The sequence below is a fragment of the Australozyma saopauloensis genome, chromosome 5 (genome assembly GCF_035610405.1).
Source record: "Australozyma saopauloensis chromosome 5, complete sequence".
Lineage (NCBI taxonomy): Eukaryota > Fungi > Ascomycota > Pichiomycetes > Serinales > Metschnikowiaceae > Australozyma > Australozyma saopauloensis.
The window spans coordinates 950,410-966,827 of record NC_086135.1 but is presented as its reverse complement, the minus strand read 5'-3'; the positions used below and the strand labels follow the sequence as shown (position 1 = coordinate 966,827).

At 44.1% G+C, this 16,418-nt stretch overlaps 8 protein-coding genes across 8 annotated transcripts; 4 read left to right on the top strand and 4 right to left on the bottom strand.

Annotated features, from left to right (window-relative positions):
* Window positions 1–126: 126 nt before the first annotated feature.
* PUMCH_004313 (uncharacterized protein) lies at window positions 127–1,227 on the top strand (the record flags this gene model as incomplete). Its single annotated transcript, XM_063023253.1, has 1 exon — window positions 127–1,227. The coding sequence occupies one exon, from the start codon at window positions 127–129 to the stop codon at window positions 1,225–1,227; it is 1,101 nt and encodes a 366-aa protein (XP_062879323.1).
* A 128-nt stretch (window positions 1,228–1,355) lies between these two features.
* On the bottom strand, window positions 1,356–2,555 carry PUMCH_004312 (uncharacterized protein; the record flags this gene model as incomplete). The annotated part of the gene is made up of 1 exon (XM_063023252.1): window positions 1,356–2,555. One exon carries the CDS (start codon window positions 2,553–2,555, stop codon window positions 1,356–1,358), a length of 1,200 nt encoding a protein of 399 aa, XP_062879322.1.
* A 591-nt stretch (window positions 2,556–3,146) lies between these two features.
* On the bottom strand, window positions 3,147–3,614 carry PUMCH_004311 (uncharacterized protein; the record flags this gene model as incomplete). Its single annotated transcript, XM_063023251.1, has 1 exon — window positions 3,147–3,614. The coding sequence occupies one exon, from the start codon at window positions 3,612–3,614 to the stop codon at window positions 3,147–3,149; it is 468 nt and encodes a 155-aa protein (XP_062879321.1).
* A 1,533-nt stretch (window positions 3,615–5,147) lies between these two features.
* On the top strand, window positions 5,148–7,190 carry PUMCH_004310 (uncharacterized protein; the record flags this gene model as incomplete). Its single annotated transcript, XM_063023250.1, has 1 exon — window positions 5,148–7,190. The coding sequence occupies one exon, from the start codon at window positions 5,148–5,150 to the stop codon at window positions 7,188–7,190; it is 2,043 nt and encodes a 680-aa protein (XP_062879320.1).
* A 1,042-nt stretch (window positions 7,191–8,232) lies between these two features.
* Window positions 8,233–9,513, top strand: PUMCH_004309 (uncharacterized protein; the record flags this gene model as incomplete). The annotated part of the gene is made up of 1 exon (XM_063023249.1): window positions 8,233–9,513. One exon carries the CDS (start codon window positions 8,233–8,235, stop codon window positions 9,511–9,513), a length of 1,281 nt encoding a protein of 426 aa, XP_062879319.1.
* Window positions 9,514–9,551: 38 nt separating this feature from the next.
* On the bottom strand, window positions 9,552–10,604 carry PUMCH_004308 (uncharacterized protein; the record flags this gene model as incomplete). The annotated part of the gene is made up of 1 exon (XM_063023248.1): window positions 9,552–10,604. The coding sequence occupies one exon, from the start codon at window positions 10,602–10,604 to the stop codon at window positions 9,552–9,554; it is 1,053 nt and encodes a 350-aa protein (XP_062879318.1).
* Window positions 10,605–11,374: 770 nt separating this feature from the next.
* PUMCH_004307 (uncharacterized protein) lies at window positions 11,375–13,795 on the top strand (the record flags this gene model as incomplete). Its single annotated transcript, XM_063023247.1, has 1 exon — window positions 11,375–13,795. The coding sequence occupies one exon, from the start codon at window positions 11,375–11,377 to the stop codon at window positions 13,793–13,795; it is 2,421 nt and encodes an 806-aa protein (XP_062879317.1).
* A 194-nt stretch (window positions 13,796–13,989) lies between these two features.
* On the bottom strand, window positions 13,990–15,156 carry PUMCH_004306 (uncharacterized protein; the record flags this gene model as incomplete). The annotated part of the gene is made up of 1 exon (XM_063023246.1): window positions 13,990–15,156. One exon carries the CDS (start codon window positions 15,154–15,156, stop codon window positions 13,990–13,992), a length of 1,167 nt encoding a protein of 388 aa, XP_062879316.1.
* Between the last annotated feature and the right edge of the window lie 1,262 nt (window positions 15,157–16,418).

Here is a 16,418-nt window from a genome sequence, read left to right as displayed (position 1 = left end):
GGCCCGCACGCCTGCAGGACCGATAACTCGTTTTGATTTATCTATCCAACTATATAAACTCCAACTTTCCACTTTCAATTGCACAACCACATTACACCGCCTTTTCCCCCAAACCACAACTGAAAAATGGTCGCCATCCACTTGAGAGCAGAAACAAAGCCCTTAGAGGCCAGAGCAGCCTTGACCCCCACCACCGCCAAGGCATTGTTGGATGCTGGCTTCAAGGTATACGTTGAAGAGAGCGAACAGTCGTTCTTCAATTCCGCCGAGTACGAGAAGGTCGGCGCCGAGATTGTTCCTTTCGAGTCCTGGAAGACCGCGCCAGCAGACAGAATCATTCTTGGCTTGAAGGAGTTGCCTGAGAACGAGACCTTCCCTCTTGTTCACGAGCACATCCAGTTTGCCCACTGTTACAAGCAACAGGCCGGCTGGAAGGACGTCTTGAGAAGATTCCCCGAGGGCAAGGGTACCTTGTATGACTTGGAGTTCTTGGAGGATGACAATGGAAGACGTGTGGCCGCTTTTGGCTACTACGCCGGCTTTGCTGGTGCCGCCATTGGTGTCTTGGACTGGGCATTTAAGCAGACACACTCCGACGCCGAGAACTTGCCAGGCGTTTCCCCTTACACCAGTGAGCAGGCTTTGGTGGAGGAGGTCGCATCCAAGTTGAAGGTGGCTGTCGAGAAGAACAATGGCCAGTACCCATCCTGTTTGGTCATTGGTGCCTTGGGCAGATGTGGCTCTGGAGCCCTCGATCTTTTCAGAAAGGTGGGCATTCCCGAGGAGTTGTTGCAGAAGTGGGACATGGCCGAGACCGCCAAGGGTGGTCCTTTCAAGGAGATTGCCAACTCCGACATCTTCATCAACTGCATCTACTTGTCCAAGCCTATCCCTCCATTCATCAACTTCGACTTGTTGAACCAAAAGGACAGAAAGTTGAGATCCATCGTTGATGTCTCCGCTGACACCACCAACCCTCACAACCCAATCCCAGTCTACACCGTGGCCACTGTTTTCAACGAGCCTACTGTTCCTGTAGACACCACTGTTGGTCCTAAATTGTCGGTCTGCTCGATCGACCACTTGCCTTCCTTGTTACCAAGAGAAGCATCCGAGTTCTACTCCAGAGACTTGTTGCCATACTTGTTGCAATTGCCTCAGAGAGATACTGCTCCTGTCTGGACCAGAGCCAAGAAGTTGTTTGAGCACCACGTCGCCAAGTTGTAATCCAAATACTTCCTTTCATAACACCCTTTCACTGCGTGTGTTTACATACGTGGAGAGTTTATAGTTCATAGATACGAATCGAGCCTCAGCGCTTGATGAAAATTAATACGTCTTTTTGATACACACCACTACTCGAGCGTCACAGTAACCTTGCTCTTTTGGTTCTTCTTCCCTTTCTTTCTGGTGTTTGTAACAGCTGCCTTCACTAACTCCTCACCATCAGACTCATATTCAGACTCCAAGCCGGCGGCTTTGTCGGTCTCGACCTCCTCATACCTTCTCTTCAAGGCTTCAGTGTCTTCAATTGCTTCGCCGCATACAGCAACACAGTTCAATCTCTCACCACTGTCGTAGACTGCAACTTGATCACGTACCTTCGAAGACAAATTCCACACAACGATTCTTCCATCAGATGATACTGAGACAAGATAAGGAACGTCATTCGTATCAACCTTTGACTGGTGCAACGAGATACCCTTAATTCTGTTCGAGTGACCAGTCAAAGTGAAAGCAGGCTCAGGCTTTTGCTCATCATCACTCTTGATGAGGGTACTTACGAGATGAAATTCTAGAGCTCCATTGCTGTGACCAGTCACCAAATACTCTTCGCCTTCTATCTGCAAAACCTCCATGCACATCAATGTGGTTTTAAGCTTGATCTTGCTTGCAAGTTCAGCCTCGGCGCCTAAGGTGTAGACAAAGATCTGATTCAAAAGTCCCACCAAGAAATGTTTACCGTCACCAGTCCAGCGGACCATCTCACCGGACTGGCCCAAATGATCCCTTCCCTTGATTTTCAAAATAGCGGCCTTCTTAGCCGTCATTAAATTCCACAATCTGATGGTTTTGTCTGTGCTGACAGAAATGGCAACTCTTCCTGATGGATGAATGTCCAAGTCGTTTACTCTTCCCTGGTGGCCCTTCAAAGTTCCAAACATTTCCCAGTCTTTTGTACGCCAAATGATGATCTTTCCATCTTCTGAGCCAGAAAGAAACCACTTTCCAGACTTGGCATCGTCACTGTCCACGGTCTCTTTAGAGAACTTCAAGGTGGTGACGGTACCTTGATGACTCAAAAGCGTACCTAGTTCTTTTCTTCTTTTCAAATCATAGATTCTGATATGCTCATCGTTTGAACCAGTCACCAAGTAGCGTTTGGCGATGTCAATGGACTTGATAGATAGGGTGTGGGCTTGAAAGTGAAAAATTGGAGTGAAGAGAGGCTCGCTCTTTTCAGTAATATTCACAGAGAGACATAACAAGTTGTGCTCATACAGCCCGACCACAATACGGAACGAGACCGGTTTATTAACAGTATCTTTAGTCATGGTAGTTCCAGTATTCTTAAAGTGTACTCATCTCTTCACTGCATAAACTGTGGGGGATGAGATGAGACAGAAGAGGTGATGTAATAGATTCTCGAAAATAACAATTCGTCTTTTATTTATTGGTTGAAATGGGAGGAAGAATTCTATTGTTATTTTTAAACGATCACATTTCCAAAAGTGTACCTCTTTGTGAGCCACTCTGTTTGAAAGACTATATTTGTTCTCGTGATTCAAGAAAAGAGCAATAAATAGAGCCGGCAAATTAACGAAATATTTCAGGCTTCGATTTAGTATTTTGACTTGTTTCCATATCGTCTGCATGATTAAGCGCAAATCTTAGTTGAGTGGCTTTTGAGGATCACAATTCTGAGTGGTAGAACAGATATGTACTTCCCTACAACCGAGTTTATCTTGACACAGTACATGCCCTTAAATGAATAATCTCAACTGGATATCAATGCAATTAATTGTAATATGCATATCGATACTAATCTCGCAGACATCATTATCCTACAATTCACTACTCAAAGATCATGTGCGCATAATATTGGGGACTACAGATAATCAAAGACCAGGTAGATGCTCGCTGTCTTAGTAAACAACATCCAGGACAGTGATGAAAACTGGGATACACTGGCTGCCTGGTGCAGTCGAGTTACCCTTCTCGTTCACCACAATAGCTCTGTTCTTAGCAGAGTAGTTGTATGGGTCACTAGTATCGTAGCATGCCCAAAAGTTCCAGTTAGTGATTTTGTTGTCAACAATTTCAAGGTTTGCAGGAGTGACCGCTGGTCCAACAGCGAAGTAGTTCTCGAAAGCACCGACATGGAATGGGTATTCGTAGTTCACATTGAGCGTGGCAACACCATTGTTGTCAATGTTGTATTGCAGAATTTCTTGGTTGGCACCGACAAAATAAAAGTCGAATCCAGCGCCAGAGTGAAGATTGTTGGGCAATCCAAGGTTATTGTTCTTCTCGTCCACGACGCCAAAGGTAACCAACTGAGCAGAGGCGCTCAAGGCAGCAGCAAGGGAGGTCAAGATGAAAGAGGTCTTCATTTTTTGATTTGAGTGTTGTTTGTTTGGGTTGTGTTGGGATGTTTTGAGTTGTTGTGAATGCGAATGCTTTCTGGTGAATTAGTTTTCGTCGGGAAATTCGATGCTCTTTTATATGATCGACACAGCTAAATTTAGGCCATAGTCAGTTGATTTCCGATGAAACAATTTCTTCAAAACCCCCCTTCCTTTCCATTTTTAGGTAGGAGAATGTGTTACAAGCTGATCCAAGTCTCCATGTTGCAGCCATCGTAAATTACTCGATTTAGCCGCGCATGCATGAAATCATCTTGGTGATTTCTTGTCTTGACGATTGTAGAATCATTCTGAAGTCCAGAAAATCGGAATATTTACTGTTTGACTAAACAACCTCGACTAAAATATTTAACAAGCATCAATTCAATTTTATTCTTGAGTACATATCGTCAAGTGCGGATCCTCAAGGGTCACAGTGCTTTTTTTAGTGGGTCGCACATGCACAGCGGTTAATTTAGCGTGGTTGATAAATATATACGAAGCCACACATGGCAATTCTATCTAAAAAATAATTTCAAAATGCGGGGATCTTTTCAGTTCGGGGCATTGTTCTTATCGCAGCCGTTCTATTGATTAATGAATTAGAATTGTATTTCATTTCTGGCAACGTTATTTTTATCTCGGGATTAGTCCATGTAAATGCTCACAATGGACCTATGTTACCACATTTGACACATTTTTCTCGATTTGCCCTATGGATTTGAGAAAGAATTGGAGTCTTGTATTTTTTGGTCATTTACGAGTGAGATTGAACATCTGTAAGAGCAATTTGACTGCCTAAATGCGTATTGAGTAAATAAGAATGAACGTTGTTCTTCTCATTTGTTCTAATTTTGTAGAGTCCATTAAAGTGACATCATCGTAGGCCAAATTGGTACCAAAGTAGACAGGTAAAGACCTTTTAACAATGTCTTAGTGGCATAAACCCTTTGCTTCGTCAAATCACTAGGAATGCGAATTTACCCCAATCTTGAATACCTTTATTTCACGACGTTAGCAGTAAATTGATTATCAAATACCTATTGTGTCCACTTGATGGGACGGCGATCACAATACAACACTAGCCACCAGACTTAATTACATTGCTCTATTTAAAAGCCACTGGTTTCAAAGCGGCAAACAGACAGAAAAGATTTTGTTATGAATTGATTCATGTAGTAGTTCAGGTTCCAGTTAATAGTATTCTAGTACCAGCTCCACTCAATTGAAAAAATCGACATTCAGAAAGAGAAAAGGAAAGAAGACTCCGAATTGGAGTAAGTACAATATCAGAGATTTTTCAGAACAACCGAAAAATTAATTATTGCTCATCCTATTTTCTGTCACTTATTTCATCTGCTCCTACAATATAGAGCGTTAGTCTGGGGTAAGAATCTGAAATATAAACACGGGAGAAACAACTCCAGGCGCAGCATTGGCAAATACACCTCTTTCAGTGACACAATCACGTAACGCAGACCATTCCTTCAATTCAGATCATTGCATTCATTTGTCGTATCAATGGATCCAACACAGAAAACACCTCTGCAACACAACTCCACGCTATTCATCTCGCCGCATGTAACGCGAAAGGTGGACGTGTTTGTCACGCCGCCAAATCCTCACAATAATCTCTTTGAGACACCTGGGTCCCTGCTGTCGCTGTTTTTCAATCCCGAGAACGTCACTGGAGAAGCTCCAAACCAACTTGAACATCCATCATTGGGAGCCACCGAAGAGCCCCTCTCAAGAGCAGAGAAATTGAGATTGTGGCGGCATGACGCTTTTATGCAACATCAATATGAGACTGCTGAATACATCGGTGACAAGATCCTCTCACTCACGAATGATCCAAATGATGCATTTTGGCTAGCACAAGTGCATTTCAATCGTGGCGATTACCTTCGAGCATACAATCTACTAACAAGCAAGCCAGAGTACGAGCAATCGCTCGCATGTAGGTATCTTTGCGGTTACTCATTAGTCAAATTAGAGCGATGGGATGACGCACTCGATGTCTTGGGTGAAACGAATCCATTTAGAGACCAACCATACAAAGCACGCACTGTTGAGCGTGGTACAAGACTCGAGGCTTCAATGTGCTATTTACGTGGTCTCATCTATGCCAGTCAAACCAATTTCGAGAGGGCCAAAGAGGCCTACCAGGAAGCTGTAATGGTGGATGTCAAGTGCTACGAGGCTTTCAATGAGCTCATCAATAACGATTTTATGACTCCAGCAGAGCAGTGGGAATTCATTAATCAGCTCAATTACGCCGATGCGGAAGACAACGATGAGCTTGTCAAGCTTCTCTACACAACAAAACTCAGCAAGTATATGAACTTGGAAAAATTTGAAGAGGCTGAGACAATTCTCAAAGACGAATATCGCTTGGGAGATAATACTGACGTGCTTCTCAGTCGTGTGAACAACTTCTATGTACGATGTAACTACGATGAGTGTTGTGCCTTGTGCGAGAAATTATTGAATGATGACCCTTATAACTTCAATATCTTAGCGGTATACATAAGTTGTCTTTACGAGCTTGGCGGCCGGAACAAATTGTTTTTACGCGCCCATCAATTGGCTGACAACCATCCAGCCCATCCGCTTACGTGGTTTGCGATTGGAACCTATTACTTGTCCATAGGAAAGGTTCTAGAAGCGCGCAAGTTTTTTGGCAAAGCCAATATGTTGAATCCGAATATTTGTCATGGATGGATTGGCTTTGCTCACACCTTTGCGATTGAGAAGGAGCATGAACAGGCGGTCAGTGCATATGCCTTCGCAGCACGTCTCTTTCCAGGCAATCATTTTCCCAATCTCTTTTTGGGCATGCAGCACGTTGCAATGAAAAGTTTTAATTTGGCAGAGGAATATCTATTGGCTTCCTACGAGATCTGCAACACTGACCCTTTACTTTTGAATGAGTTGGGCGTGGTTCATTACCACAAGAAATCTTGGCATCAAGCCGAGGCTTGTTTTAGAGAAGCATTGGGTGCTGCCAAATATATCAATTCTGATTCAAAGTCATGGATTTCGATCCACGTGAACCTTGGTCATGTGTATCGCATGGTGGGAGACTACCATAAAGCAATGGATTGCTTCACTCAAGCATTAAAGTTGAGTCCAAGAAATGACAGCAACATCTTTACATCAATTGGTTTTGTGCATTTGAAGCTCAGGGATGAACACAAAGCAATAGAATTCTTGCATGAGGCTTTGGCTGTCAATCCATCCGACACAATTGCAGCAGATCTTCTCAAACGGGCTCTTGAGTCCAACAGTCTGAAATCCAATGCATTCATGCAATCTATGAATCAGAATAGTCCCGATTTGAGCCAATCGGTTAACATAATGAAAGCGTGGATGGATCGCAAAATGGATCACCCGATCACATCAATTTCAGAAAACATATTGGACACGCCATTGATAGGGCAATCGAGATTCCACGTTCATCGTAGGGACCCAAACTCAGAGCATGATGTGAATGAGCTAGCTGAGCAGCTTCGAAGAGGCGAAGACTCGAGTGGAGAAGAAATAATGGAAATTGAAAGCGAATGATGAGGGAAACTGTGTTTGCTTGTGCTTCTCTCTTGTTTAAAACGCAGAAAGTTGAGATTGTTTACTTTGGCTGCAAATCACTATCAGCCGCACCATTGCACACAGTCCATTGGTGTCTACTATTTACATTTATCTGCAGTTGACGATTCAGAGAGAGAAGCCACAACTGGCAAAAGAACAGATACACCATAGCCTAAAAATGAGTTGATAACGGGAATATTGGTTTCTGGCCGGAAGATCTACGTCATGTGATTGAAGTTTTGGTATTGGCGTTCGAGTGTCGCGCTGGTGTAGAACGTTTGTCACGAAAAGAGCGTCCTACTAGACTTGTTAACGGTAAGTGCCTATTTAGGGGTTATCTTTTTAGTCCCTTTGGTTTATTGGATCAGTTCATGGCAACTATAAGAGCATGTCAACGAGATTATTTGGCATAATTCCAGAAAAACCAATTCAAATTTATTCTTAAGTCACACTTTTGGTGCTCGCCGGGCAATCCTTGGTATCATCGCATAGTGGCTAGTTGTTACTTTGTGCACCACACTAAGGGAGCTTCAAATGCAACTACAATCTTCCCAAAAGAAAATAAAACTCGACTTAAAAAAAAAAAACATATTTAAGGGATGCACAATTTCAAGAATAGTGGTGACTTCATATCAGTGTTATTCTTTCTGTATTCCGTTAAGGGATTAGGTCCCCTGCCCATCCATATTTGGAAACACATCCCCATTAGGTCTCTGTGCGGTTGTTATCAGCCCCATCTTTTTCTCCTCCAGGTGCGCATACCCGGGGAATCCACAACAGAAAGAGCGCCATCTCTAAAGTATAATCTTCGCATTTCATAATTGCATTCTAGAAAATCCGCGCAACCTCACTTCTCGTAATCCGCACCCTTCAATCTCTTCTCCTCTATCTCCATAAATAGATTACTCATAGATTACTCCACCTCTATTCCACCTCCAACAACTGGATATCAGACGCCGCCAGAAAACGATTGCTGACACCAGCACAATTCCTTACCTCTTCTCAACAATTGCATGTCTCCATGAATATAACGAAACCTATGACGCCGGGCAAACTGCCGGGTCTCCAGTTCTTGGATGTCTCCTTCAATCAGGACCAGGGCTGTTTTGCCGTAGCCCACGACCAGGGCTTTCTTGTGTATAATACCAATCCAATTGACTTGCGAGTGCGAAGGTTCTTTGCTCCCTCCAGTGGGTCTGGTTCAGGCATTGGCCAGATCTCAATGCTACATCGGACCAACTACTTGGCTTTGGTGGGGGGAGGGAAGAGTCCTCGATTTCCAAGTAATAAGGTCATCATATGGGATGATCTCAAGCGGAAGTCCAGTTTGAGTTTGAATTTCATGAGCCCGGTTTTGAAGGTTCTATTGTCTCGTATACGGATCGTGGTGGTGCTTCGCAATCAGGTCTTGGTGTATGAATTCGCCGCTCCGCCTAAACGGATAGCGGCATACGAGACTATCGATAATGATCACGGCTTGGCTGATCTCTCTGTGTATTCTACACTGGTACATTTACCCTCCAGTGCATCCATCTCATCAATGTCTAGCTCGGAATCGCTCTCTTCTCCGAGAGAATATCCGAAGGGACAAATATTGGCATTTCCAGGCCGCACAATAGGTCAGATCCAATTGGTGGATGTCTCTCCTGAAGGCCAGGAGAAGAACTCCATTAGCATAATTAAAGCCCATAAGTCCAGAATACGGTGCATCACTTTGAATAGCACCGGTACCCTCATAGCTTCTGCCAGCGAAACAGGTACAATCATTCGGGTACATTCGACCCACACAACTGCTCTCTTGTACGAGTTTCGCCGGGGCATCAACCGCGCGGTGATAACGTCCATGAGTTTCTCTCCTAATGAATCAAAACTTGCTGTTTTATCTGACAAGAATACTCTTCATGTGTACAATCTAATACAGAGCAATGCGAAGCTCGGTGCAGATAGCTATCCTGAAGAGGACCTGTCATCGCATTTTCCCAGCAATCGTCAGCACATGCTCAACAAGCTCAACCTACCCTTCCCCATTCCTAATTACTTCCAGTCCACCTGGTCATTTTGCTCAATCAACACTAATCATTTTCACACGGACGCCAATGGTAACGAGGACCGCGCTGTTGACAACGGAGTTATTGGCTGGTCTGGAAATAACAGCGTCATCATTGTCTGGAAAACAAAGAGAATTTGGGAAAAATACGACATTGTTGAATCATCAAAGCATAGAACAGAAGAATCACCTTCAACATCAGGGTACGAATTGGCCAGGTACAGTTGGAAAAGTCTAGATCCTCAAAGTGGATAATTAATGGTATTTTTTTTATTGTACATATAATGGATGGATCAATCCACTATTTCACATCTAATTGGTTCGTAAAGAGGCTTAAGATTGGCCTTGCTCATTTTGTTCCAGTGGCTTCCGTGATAATTACGAACGAATCTCCTCGCGTTTGCCTCATCCTTGAAGTGCATTAAGGCAAGGGTGATCTGTGCGGTAGTATTGCTATGAAGGATTCTCATTGACTTTTGCGGGTTCTTTTCCGTCGCAAATTCATAATTCCACAACAAGTGATTCAAAGTGGGTCTCGTGATACCAAAGGGTAAGTTGCGTACCACCACCAGGCTGTAGCGGGAAGGAATATCCATGAAATACTCCAAAATGTCATACAACGGGTCTGTGTCCATGTTTGTATATGCGGAGCGGTCACCCAGGACTTTCTCGAGCTCAGCTACGATTTTCAGTTGATTGGCTGATTCTTTAAAGATCTCTGAGCTTTGCAACCGTCTGAAGTTCTCGGACAAACTCTCAAAGTTTCTGACTGGCTCGAAAACGTTAGTCGTGTGTAGGAGGGGAGAGCCCATAAACTTCAAGTGGTCTGAGTTAGGGCTCACAAACTCTAAGTCCATGTCGAAGCCATTGATGAGTTTCCCCTTCGATTCTAGATAGTAGACGCACGCATGATTATAGTTAGGGAAGACTAGATAATAGTATCCAGCAAACAGAAGCGTGATGGGATTCCGCCCCTTCACAACATGGAACTCCAAACCTTTCTTCACAGCCTCCGGAAGCGCAAATTGTCTTTCTCTCCCTCTTGGATAGATATTATGTAGATCGGCTCTTCCCACTTGCCCAACAGGACATCTGAGTCGTAGAACATTGGATTTAGGGCTGTTTTTTAAGGAAGATTCCACCTCGTCTATGGCTGTAATCATTGGCTTTTCGCCCCACCGACTATGCATCATGTCATCTAGAATGGAAGATTCCGATTCTGTGTCTGGTTCGTGGGCATACAAAATTCTTTTCACGGCCGGAATTTTCAGACGAACCTCGGGCACCGTTTTGGCGTGTAGTAGGCTAAGGAGCCTGTCATAGGCGACCTTTCCCGACCTAGACATGATCTGGGGTTGAATCTGCAGCTAGTTCACAGTGAGAATAGGTGAGGCCTGAGGTCTGGGAAATCTATGAGGACGAAAGAGGGAAAATCATATCAAAAAATAACAAAAAATGACTAATTTATCTTTGTTTTCTACATCTCTTCTCTTTTTTTGTTCTTCTTTTTTTTTGGGTTATGATTTTGGACTATTGGGGTGTGGATCTATTCTGTAGGCAGAATTTGTCAATGTTGGAGGAGTCACCACCATAAGGTAATTTAAGAACAAACGAGAGACAGAAGGAAATATTTACAGAAAACTTTGACCCAAACAACGTTTTTAAATACTCTTTAGGAATATTCCCCACCCCCTTTTTTCACCAATCACACCTACTCTCCCCATTTTCTTCTTTTCTTCCTCACCCGTACCCCCGTCTATTCTTCCCCGGCCTCCTGCATTGTTCCACTTATCGATTCAGTCCTGACTACTTCCTGTCAAACTCCTCCATTCTAGCGCCGGACCTCTTCTTCGCTCTATCGCATCGGAACGGGTGTCTTCTGTAGAAATCTCGCCAGCGCTTTTCTTTAGTCTGAAGGTTTAGTTTCTGTGTCCAACAGAACCTGACATTGTCGAAGAACAGCACCAAATCACCGACACATAGCCAGAACGGTGTGTTTGTATTGGTGCGTTGCTCTTTGAAGCTGTTTCTCCTCCTATTTATCTCTTTTCCTCCTATACATAGTCCCGGTGCATCGTTTCCCCCTTGATCGCTTTGCCACTACAATCCTGTAAATATGACCTCCGACACCATCTGGTCCAGCACTTCCGACCCTTCCAGCCCCAACATGTCGAATTACCGCACGGTGCTCGACCAGGTTGATCCTGAGGTGGCGAAAATGCTCGGACAGCCCTCCACTCGCCGCCGTTTTTCGTTCAACGAAGACGGCACTTTTGAGCCCAACTTATTGGACATAAAGTCCACTTTGGCCCATGTTTCGTACACCGCCAGTACTGGTGGCCCTCACGACCATTCGGTGCTCCATTCTGTCAAGCTCCACCAGCCTTTTCCCCTCACTACCTCCTCAATTGGTAGAGGAATCGGTGGTAGACATCCTCCCCAGGATAGCTTCTTGAACAAGTTCTCCTCCGTCGCAGATGCCACCAGAGACCTCGAGTTGAGCTCCACCATGAATCTGATCTCGTTGGATCTGTCAAAGGAGATGCCTCGTAGAACAAGCTTCAACAGTGAGAAAACTTTCAACATCTCGCCTCACGGCTCGATGAACGAAAATCTCAACATTCGAGGCTCGAGACACCAGTCTATCAGTGAGAAAATCGACAACATCAATAACAGCTCGCCTGTCCAAGCCAACGCTCTGTTGTCTACTGACTTGAACTCCAACTCGGGTGCCAATCAGGGCGATAAGAATGGCCAGCACCACAATTTCTGGAACCCTGCAACGGCTACGTCTTTTACTCCGCAGTCATTTAATTACTTCCTTGATTCTTCTGGTGGTCAGCCACCTATGCCAGGTGCTATGCCACCTATGCCATTTCCCAGGGGTGCACCAGTGTTCCCTCCAATTAGTCCTCCTCCATTTATGATGGGTGCGCCACCCCCCTTTATGGATGGTGCAATGTATCCTGTCATGCCTTATGGGTCTCCTCCACCTATGATTCCTGAATTTTACGGTACTCCACCCCCAATGGAAGAAGCTGTAGAGACGGATGAAAGCAGTGACTCAAAAGCTGAGAAAACACCTAGAGATGCGAAGGTAGCACTGCCTCCTAAAGGCAGTGGATTTCCTGCTATTGGATTGATGAATCGCCAAATGCCTCCCGGATCAGCAGGGTTTGTTTTCCCGGCTTTCTCTCCATTCATGATGTATGGCCATGTACCTCCACCATCGGCTTCTCCAAATGATCAAATGGGAAAGTTCCCAGAACAAGCCCAACACTCCTCTCAAGAAAAGCACAAGGACAGTAAGCCAATCTCACCAAAAGTGTCGGCAACCAGCCCTCGCTCCAACAACGCTTCGCACAATGCTGGTGCCCCTCTCAAGAAGGGCAAAGGTAAGGGTGGTGCTAACGCTGCAACTGGTAAACAAAGTAGACATATCCACCGTTCGCCATTGCTCGAGGAAGTCAGATCCAATTCTAAAGAGAAAGATTACTACCTTAAGGACATTTGCGATCATGTTGTCGAATTCACCAAAGATCAACATGGATCTCGATTCATTCAGCAACGCCTTCCATCTGCTTCTGATGAGGAGAAAGAAATGGCATTCAACGAAATTAGAGAGATCGCATATGAATTGATGACCGATGTGTTTGGAAATTATGTTATTCAAAAGTTTTTCGAGCACGGCAACTCAACTCAGAAAAAAGTCCTCTTGGAAAGTATGGATGGCAAGATCTATGAACTCTCTTTACAAATGTATGGATGTCGTGTAGTTCAAAGAGCTTTGGAATTTGTGTCCCTTGAAGGACAGCTTCAAATTGTCCTGGAGTTGAGGGAGCATGTCTTGGTATGTGCAAAAGACCAGAATGGTAACCATGTTATTCAAAAGTCTATTGAGCGGGTCCCATTCGAAGAGGTTCGTTTCATTCTCACGAGTTTGGATGAGCACATCTACCATTTGTCAACGCACCCATACGGCTGCCGTGTAATCCAACGTTTGCTTGAGTTTTCCACTGAAGAAGATCAAAAGAATATCTTGGATCAATTGAAGAGATTCATCTTCTATTTGATTCAGGATCAGTATGGAAACTATGTGATACAACACGTGTTGGAACATGGCAAGCCCGAGGATCGTGAGGATATCCTCGAAGTCGTTCTTGGTTCCATTGTTAATTTCTCCAAGCACAAATTTGCATCTAATGTTATTGAAAAGTTCATCAAACACGGAACGTTGGAGCAAAGAAAGCGTATCCTCAAAGAGGTCATGCTTGGAAATGATGATATAGAGAAGGAGACTGTAGATGACGACTCCTCACTTGCCCTCATGATGAAAGATCAATATGCGAATTACGTCATTCAAAAGCTTGTTGAAGGTTTCGATCCTAAACGTCCAGAGAAGAAGCTTCTCGTGGTTAAGTTGAGACAATACCTTAAACAACTCTCTATGAAGAATAACTACGGTAAGCACTTGGCTCTGGTTGAAAAGATGATTGCCGTTGCTGAGTCTGCCTTATTAGAGGCCGACCGTATGTAACTTAATCTGCTTTGGCAATTCTGATTGCTTTTAAACGCCAACTATAGAAAATAATTTAGCTTCTTTGTACATATGTTAAACCATGCTTTATATATTTAAACCTGGATCATAAAAATAAAAATGCAAAAAAAAAAACGGTAAACCGGACCGACCGTATGTGAAATAAATACTTCCGTCGAGAGTGGGCTTCTTGATCAGATAATGAAAGTGTTGGCGTTTGACTCGACTCGTTCAAACTCTTTCAAAAGCTGTGCCATATCGGTCCATTGGGGGTCTTTACTGGTATTTGCCTTATAAGCATCTCGCAAATCAGATGCAGTTGCGGCAAAAGTTGCACCTTCCTTCTCGTAAAGAACAAATGAGAACAATGCCACATTCTTCAAGAAATCCAACTCGGACCAGTTTTTAATAGTGCCATAGTTCGTCTTGCAACACTGGGTAGACGAAGCATGGCTGATGGCTATAGACAATTTTTTGTTCGAAGTAACTTCGATTTCTTCGGAGTCAGATATGACTGGCGACGACTCCAGAGAATTTGTAGAAGCACCGCCCTCATAATGTTTCTTCACCTGGTTCAATGATAACATAGAAGAGTAGCTTTCACGATCAGCCTTCTCGAGGGATGCTGACTGGAAGCTTTCACGATCAGCTTTCTCAATCAGCATTGACCGAATGAAATTATCATTGAGATGACTCAAATCAGAGCCGATGGATCCACCAGGATGTTTCATAGAGAACTGTTTCTTTCTCTTTGCCAGGTCTTGCTCGATCATCTCAGCCAATGCGAGTACAACTGCATCGGCAAGGATTAATGATAAGGTAGCTGACACCGTGGGAGCAGGGATACCATGGATCTTGGACTCTTTGAGATGCTCTGGCAACTCGGCATATAGCAAACTCTTGACCTGATGGCTTTGCGAGAGCTTCGACTTCTTTGAACATGTAAGAAGCACTATGGGTATAGATGGTGAAATGTGAGGCAACAACTGTATGAGCTCAGGGGTGTTTCCTGAGGCTGTGAAAAAAATGAGACAGTCGTTGTTACCCAAGAGTCCGAGATCTCCATGCAATGCCTCGGTTGGATGCAACTGGTCCGCGTTAATGGTAAGCGACTTGAGAGTCGCAACTGTCTTCGTGGCGATTTTGTAAGACTTTCCAACACCACAGCATACGATCTTGCCCCGCTTGAGTATGGTGTGATAGAGCAAGTTGATACTCGATGCTAATTCCACTTTGGAATCCACATCAGCCTTGTACTGTCTGGCTAGGCCAGAAACGGCCCAGCTTTCGTTATCAAGGGTATTCTGGATGGAGCCAAGGGCCAACTCGGCTAATTTTTCAAAATCTAGGCCACGTTGCATTCTGACACAGTCTATAAGGAGGGTAATTGGTGCGTGTCGTGAAAGGGGTAATGGAGAAATAAAATGGTTCTTTTTATAAAAAGCGGGCCAAGATTATGACGACAATCCTTATTAATAATTGCGACCGTATTCAATCGGGTCCGATGCAGCTGTTATGTGCACTAACTTACTCGTGCACGAGAAATGATGAGCCACACAGCAAGAAGAGCCGAGGAGGTTAGTGGTTATTGGTTGGTGAACCGAGAAAATTTGAATGATTTTAGAACGAAAAATAATTTCTATCGTTCCGAATTGTTTGGAAATTCCCAAAAGTTTCAGCGGAATGTGCTTTCGTCTTCGCGTGGAGAGCGTTCCTCGTTTAGTTGCCGCTTTGGGAAGCGAGCGTTTCTTGCCTTAAATAGAGTAGGAACCCGGCCCGAAAGAGTTATTCAGAAGAATGAAGGGAGAGGTGGTTTTCTATGAAATTTTTTTTGCAAAAATATTCAAAATCGAAATTGAAAATCGTGGTAGAGATCTGACAGATAGGCTCGCGTCGTGTTTTTTATAGATACGAGGTGGTTGCGTAATTCGTGAGGCGGGAACGGTGATTGCTAACGGACCAGTTGGGGACGGAAAAACAGATGCCGCTCATAACACTTGCGTCTGCAGTATCAATCTTGGAATTTCAAGCACAAATTCTCACTTAGGGGGCTCTTTGCACGAATAATTCGTAGTGAATTTGACAAAAAATTTTGTCACGAGAAATTCCAATTTCTGGGCGCTTGTTTATCGCAGTTCTTTTGAGAAACCGAACTAGCCTCGCTTCGCAGACGGGAACGAAACTTGGGGTTCAATTTTTGCCACCAAATTAGTAATTGCTTCTGACGTTGCTGCATGGAAAACAATGAAGAACCCGTCTCGGTGGCTATGCAAGACCCGATCCAAGCAAAATTGGACTCGGCTGAGATTTTTGGTAGTGGATTCTGCGAAGGTATATTGTAGAGTGGACATACCAATGCTTCAGTTGTTAATTACTCGTAGAAGTTCCCGTAGAAAATACGTGCTGTAATTCTAAGGCCGACTACCGAGAACCTTAGGTCCCAAGCATTTCTATCGATTTGCATAAGCTATTGCGTTGAATTCAGCGCCTCATCTCTCATCGGGTCCCAATTTGTTGCTAATTCGCCACGAGCAACACGCAGATTTCAAATACAAATTATCGTGTAAGTGGAGAATTCACTTGCTGCATCTGTTTTGAATGTGGCAAAATGGCAACCAATTCT